The following is a 6,220-nucleotide window of genomic DNA, read 5'->3' as shown; positions in this document are numbered from 1 at the left end:
AAGACTTCTGTTTTAATTATTTCAGATTTTGAAATAGCATATGCCTCATTGTGAAAAACATCCCATAGGTAGTAAGAGAAGACTCGGCTCCAAAGAAGGGTCCAGCTTGGAACCTACATTTGGGAGAGAGCAGCACACAAGGTGGTTGAGGCTCAAGGGACTAAACGAGTTCATCCTAGCAGCCTTGCAGAGAGCTCTTCACGACTATTCTCACAAACTGTAAAAATTACACCACACCATGGGCTCAAAAGGTCAGGAGTTGACCCTGACAGCAGAGACCTAAACCAGAAGCAAATGCTGCAAAGCAGGGGACAACTTTTATCTGTACACTTACTTGGGAAATACAGCTGGAAAGAACCAGACAGTCCACAAGCATTTACTTTTTTTTTTTTGTACCGGGGAATCGAACTCATGACCTCAGGCTTGCCAGGCAAGCACTTATGCCGCTGAGCTATATCCCCGGCTATTTACTATTTTTAAAAAATCATGTTCCAGTTTGGGACTGGACTTTCTATTTCCCAGTTTTTAAAAATAGACATTTTTTAAAAACATTTTTGAAAAATTGAAATTTTTTTTGAAAAATTGAAATTTCCTTATGAGGTTCTTACATATTTTTTGTTTGAAAGTGGAAAGTGAGTTTAGGAGAAAGTATTTTAGAGATCTGAATCCCTACTTGAGAGCAGGCATCAAAGTACCATAAACCTTGAGGGGTACAGAAACCACCTTTATCTAGGGGGGAAAACTTGCCTAACATTATGTCTTGCACTTTATATTAAATAGGAGTGTGCATGGGGTAAAGTCAAATAGGCACAATTTGAAAAGCCACCGGCTGTTTCCCGGGGCTACCTCGACGACTCGGAATTACCCTCATTAATACAACACTTGCCTGCTCCAACCCCCAACCCTCCGGATCGTGTCCCTTATCCTTAGCCGCTAACCCTCAGGATGCCCCGATCGCCCATGTTTCAACCTGTTCCACTTTTAAGACAAAGCATTGTCAGGGCTACTGTCAAAGGAAGATTTTGCCGGTCGAGAAGAAAATTCTCTGCTTCCCGGTGGCTGCCGGAACGCGCTCCGCTCCGTGCCTACATTTATCCGTTGCTGCTACTGCAGCCGCAGCAGTGCCCCGTCGCAGGAAGGCAACTGGCAGGTTAGGAAGCGCACGCCGACGCGCTGGGCACACAGGGAGGATGTGCGACGCCAACACTAACGAGGGATGAGAGGCGCATGACTCCACGGCCCGTTTAGCTCACTCCCATAGGCAAATCGCTACTCCAGGTCTCCCAAAAAAGCTTTTTCGTTTCTGCAGCAGTCAATTTATTTTCCGCACGAACGCCCTAAATGTCACAACCCAAATTTCACCTCGTACCCACAATCCTCTCAGACTCAAGCCCAGCGCAAACGCCGCGGAGACGCCGGCTGACCTCGCGGTCCCGCCCCGCGACCTCCGGGTCTCGCCCAGCTCGGGGGCGGGGCCTGGGCCTCTCCGTTTGAATGGGTGACTAAACGATAGGTCCGGCCGGCGAGAGCGGAAGAAGTCCGGCCGGTGACCCGGAAGCAGTCGCTGCCACTTCCGGGTGGTGCTTGTATGCCCAGTGCGGGAGCCAAGGGACCCGAAGAGTGCTTGAAGTAGTGGGTGCACCACCATGTCCCGTGGCTCCAGCGCTGGCTTTGACCGCCACATTACCATTTTTTCGCCGGAGGGTCGGCTCTACCAAGTAGGTGAGTGAGCCGGGTCTGTCTGTGGTCCGCCCGAATTGCTCTGTCATGGTTCGGCCCGGAGCGAGCGGACGCGGCCCAAGGTTAGCCTGGGTCTAAAGCAGGGCCAGGCGTGGCAAGGGAGAAGGGTCGAGGCCGGATTGAGCCCCGCGGTGACCCCGCCGCTGTTTGGGAGCCCGCTTCGGGGCCCACGGGCTGCAAGCCTGGCTCTGCTCACGGCGAGCGCCCCGCCGGCTGGACAGTCAGAGCTCAGGGAGGTGGAGCTGTGCTAACCCTGCAGGTCCATTCTGCCGGATTTACTGTCTCTAAGCAGTAAACGGTTCCTTAACCTGCGCCTGCGGTGCCTGCTTGCTGCTTTCCTTTGTTCGCAGCAGGGACCTGTTGGCTGACGCTTAACTCCACGCCAGCGTCCAGAGCCTGTGTCAGGCGCCGTGCTGCTCCCACGGAGTACAGGGACGCAGACACACCCTCTCCCCCCTGAAGCCCGGGGCTTAGGAGTGACAGATACATCAGCAAACAGAAAAAGTGCCCATGGGCTGAGAAGGAGTGACAGATAGGTCACCAAACAGAAAAAGTGCCCATTGACAAGTACCCAGAGTGGCTCGCAGTTACAGAGCTGCTCTTGGAACTCCATTCCTCATGTAAGCCCCTGTTAAGCTATTGGAATACTCTTTCCTTTCAAACGCTTGTTCTGCATTGTAGCACGGGTACCGTGAACTAGCTGTTTACTGTAGAACAGCTACAGTGGAAATAAACCTAAACTAGTGAACAATTATTCAGTGAAACATACTGTGCTGAATTGAAATAGTAAAGTGTAGATTATGGTTATAAACCAGACCTTGACCCCTTGCAGAGAATTTAGTGCCGGAAGAGCCTGATGAAAGCCTGGTGTAGTGGTGCACAGCTGTGAGCCCAGTACTGGGGGACTGAGGCAGAAGGATCGCAAATTTGAGGCCAGCCTGGGCTGCATAACAAGACTCGGTCTGAAAAAACGGAGGTGGGGGGCGGGGGGACCCTGATTTACATCTGGTCCATGCTAATTTTTTTAAATTAAGTTTAGTACCTCCATGCCTTTGCAAACAGTAATATAATCGTCTTGCTTGGAAATGATAAGTAGAGAATTGGTCTGTAAATGAGGTTCTGTAAAATTTAAAAATAAGCTTTAAAATGATCTGTAGTGAAACTGATCCACTGTATTATATACTGGGTATAATGAGGCAAGGAACAACATCATGTTCAGTACTTGAGTTTCCCCTTTAACTTCAGTTGAAAAAAATAACAGTGTCCTCAAGGATTTTTCATTTGTAGTGTCCTGAGTTTTAAAGGGCTTTTCTCTATTGGATTACTGCTTTGACTATTCTGTTTTGTGGTTGTTAATTTGTGAACAGAAAAAAGCCCCACTTGACTTGTACCTTGCTTCTATTTACTGTACTATGGAATCAAGCCATAAAGCATAGTCTTTGATGGTTCCCAGATTTGGTGAGTAGAAAGGTTGAATATAGTGTCATTTTAATAGGATTTGAAAAAGAAAGAATATAGTTCAAAACACGTTTAATATTTAGACAGAATGATTTTAACTTCTGCCTCATTGAATAACACACTCCCTCTGCTATTCAGGGGATTAACACATTGTTAAGAAAAAGAAAGTGAAAGAATAGTTAGGATGAGCAAGCAGTATAGCGAAGCGTTCAGGCCCTGGAGCCATACCTGGGTTCAGAGCCCTGCTCTGCTTCTCAAAATCCCCGCTTGGGCAAATTAGGTAACCTTTGCCTTAGTTTTGTTTGCAAAATTGGGCTAGTAATTCCTTCTTATCAGGTTGCTTGAGGATTAAATAAGGGAATGTACATAGAGTACTTAGTGTGTGTGACTGCCACATACAAGTACTTAGTGTTAATTAGTTGCCTGTTTAATTCTTCAGCTGTGTGTGTGTGTGTGTGTGTGTGTGTGTGTGTGTGTGTGTTTAAAAGAGGAGGTCTATAGACATGGAATATTTGCCTTTCTTTGGGGCTACCCATTCCTAGTTCTCCAGTAAAATATATATACATACATGTAATACTGCAAATGCTGTTTATTAGTTTATAAATCTAATAATCTTTAAAATCCTTAGAATCCTTCCAGGACGAAGCCTCTGAAATTGTAAAGTGTAAGTTTTGACATTGACAACTAAAAAAAGTATAAAAATGGGATCATGACAATGGTAGAAAAGATTATGGAAAAAAATGTTCATTGTCTTCCATAGTTGGTACTCAAAGGATAAATGTCAGAGTTGGGGGTGAAACTTAGTAATAGAGTTCTTACTTTGCATACCCAAGGACTACCTCCAGCATATACATACGTACAGGTAGTTCAAATGGTAACCGCAGTCATAAACATAACACTGGCAGTGTTTGCTCCTAAGAAGTAGGGAAATTTTTTATATTATACCCTTTAGTGACTATTAAAATTTTTTTAACTTGTGTATAACTTGTATTTGTGTACATGTATATATTAAAAATTATAGTGTGCCTAGCTTTGAAATTTCATTTCAGGGATGGCGATATAGCTCAGTTGTGGAGCACTTGCCTAGCAAGTGTGAAGGCTTAGGTTCATTCTCTAGTACTTTGGGAGTAGTTAATTTTAGGGCACCTATTTATATCTTATAACATCATGTTGTATACCTTAAGTATACATAACTTTTTTATTTAAATCTAGTTTCAGAAATTCCTCAAGTTACCAGTGGGTGAACTGAGGCTATAGTGGACCAAATTAAGCCTGACTACTTTTAGGCCTCCTACTTGCTGACCCCTTTGCTGGGCACGTTTGGCAGAGGAGAAGAGGATCATTCACTTGGATTTGCCTGTCAGATGGATGTGTGGACCAGGTCTCACAGTGTAGTTTAAGCTGGCTTAGAACTCACTGTGTAGGCCATGCTGGCCTCCAATTCACAGCAGTCCTCCTGCCTCAGCCTCCCCAGTAGTAGGTTTACAGGTATGTGCCACCACATCTGGCTGCCTGGTTTTTTCTAAGAAGGGAGTATGTAGGGAGCTCAGAAGAAATGGCCTGATAAAGATAGATTAGAAAGGACAGCTTCTAAATAAAATATAGAAGTAGCATTGTGTGTTGAACTTAGATTTCCTGGGTTAGAGTCCTAGCTCCATACCACCTATCAGAACATTTTGCATTTGTAAAACAGAGATGATCCCACCTGGCATATAGCACTTAGAACAGTGCTAAGCATATAGTAGGTGCTCAGATGTTTCTCTCCCCACCATACCCCGCCCCCCCTCCCCGGCTCCCAGTACTAGGAATTGAATCTGGAGCCTTTGCACTGAGCTCCATCCCCAGCCCTTCTTGGTTTTTATTTTGAGGCAAGGTTTTGCAAACAAAGTTGCCCTGGTTGGACTTGAACTTGTGATCTTCCCGCCTAAGCCCCCCAGAGTGCTAAGGTTACAGGTGTGTGCCCCCTATGCATGACTGCACTTACATGTTTCTGTAAGTGATACTGTCAGGAGAAACAAGTGGCTGATGTAAAAGAAGTCTGAAGTTTCACAAATAAGTGAACTAAGAAGTACAGTCATATGTCACTTAACAATGGGGATACAATCAGAAATGCCTGCTTGATCTCACTGTGCAACCATCCTAGAGTACACTGGCACAGACTAAGATAGCTTCTGCATCTCTGGGTGACACAGTTTATTTGGTCCGTCGCACTTACACTGTTCGTTGGTGACAAAAATGTGATACAGTACATGACTATATTTACCATTTGCCTCTGTATGTGAGAGAGAGCAGCGGGCACTCAGGATTGAATCCAAGGTCTCAATAAGTTACCTAGGCTGACCTTGAATTTTTTTTTTTTTTTGTCTTTTTGAGACAGGATCTCGCTATGCAGTTCAGGCTGGCCTTGAACTCACTTTGTAGGCTGACCTCAAACTTGCAATGATTCTCCTGCCTCAGCCTCCTGAGTGCTGGGATTACAGGTGTGCGCCACCACACCCGGCTCTGACCTTAAATTTGTAATCCTACTGCAGCAGCTTCCTGAGCCTCCGGGATTGCAGGCATTGGGCCACCACCTGTCTCCAATTGCTCCCTTTGTAATTGGAGAAAAATAATTCTTATTTTAAAGCAGTGTTTCACAGCCCAGACTTTTCATGCCCTTCTTGAATCCGAGTTGAATTAAATGTGTGTGTACATACATCTGTATATCTGTATATAGATACAATGAAATATATACAATATATATACAGTATATACAAAAGGAAATATATACAAAATATATACAATATATCTGTATATAGATACAATGAAAAAATGGAATCAAACAGTGGTGTGTTTTCACACCTGTTTTGCCAGTGCTGAGATTTCTAATGATCCCTCTTCCTGGAGGATCACTGTTGTAAAAAGTAAAATACTGGGAAGCACTATGAAATGAGCCACACACTTCCCCATTATGTAGGGAAAGACAGAGTAAACAGCTCTGTCTGAAGCAGTAAGATTTTTAAAATCTTTTTTTTTTTTTTTT

The 6,220-nt window shown here is 44.6% G+C and overlaps 1 protein-coding gene across 2 annotated transcripts in view; it reads left to right on the top strand.

Annotated features, from left to right (window-relative positions):
* Positions 1-6,220, top strand: part of Psma6 (proteasome subunit alpha 6) — a 35,956-nt gene that overhangs the window by 13,003 nt on the left and 16,733 nt on the right. The window contains exon 1 of one of the 2 annotated variants that reach the window (XM_005376923.2): positions 1,551-1,722. The exons of the other annotated variant lie outside the window; for it this stretch is intronic. Within the exon in view, the coding sequence (XP_005376980.1) occupies positions 1,647-1,722 (76 nt within the window). The 5' untranslated portion in view covers positions 1,551-1,646. Of the gene's footprint in view, positions 1-1,550; positions 1,723-6,220 lie in introns of those variants that run through there. 2 annotated transcript variants of the gene reach the window in all.

This window comes from Chinchilla lanigera, unplaced genomic scaffold (assembly GCF_000276665.1).
Source record: "Chinchilla lanigera isolate Chin_1 unplaced genomic scaffold, ChiLan1.0 scaffold00008, whole genome shotgun sequence".
Lineage (NCBI taxonomy): Eukaryota > Metazoa > Chordata > Mammalia > Rodentia > Chinchillidae > Chinchilla > Chinchilla lanigera.
This window is presented reverse-complemented; position numbering and strand designations above follow the sequence as displayed.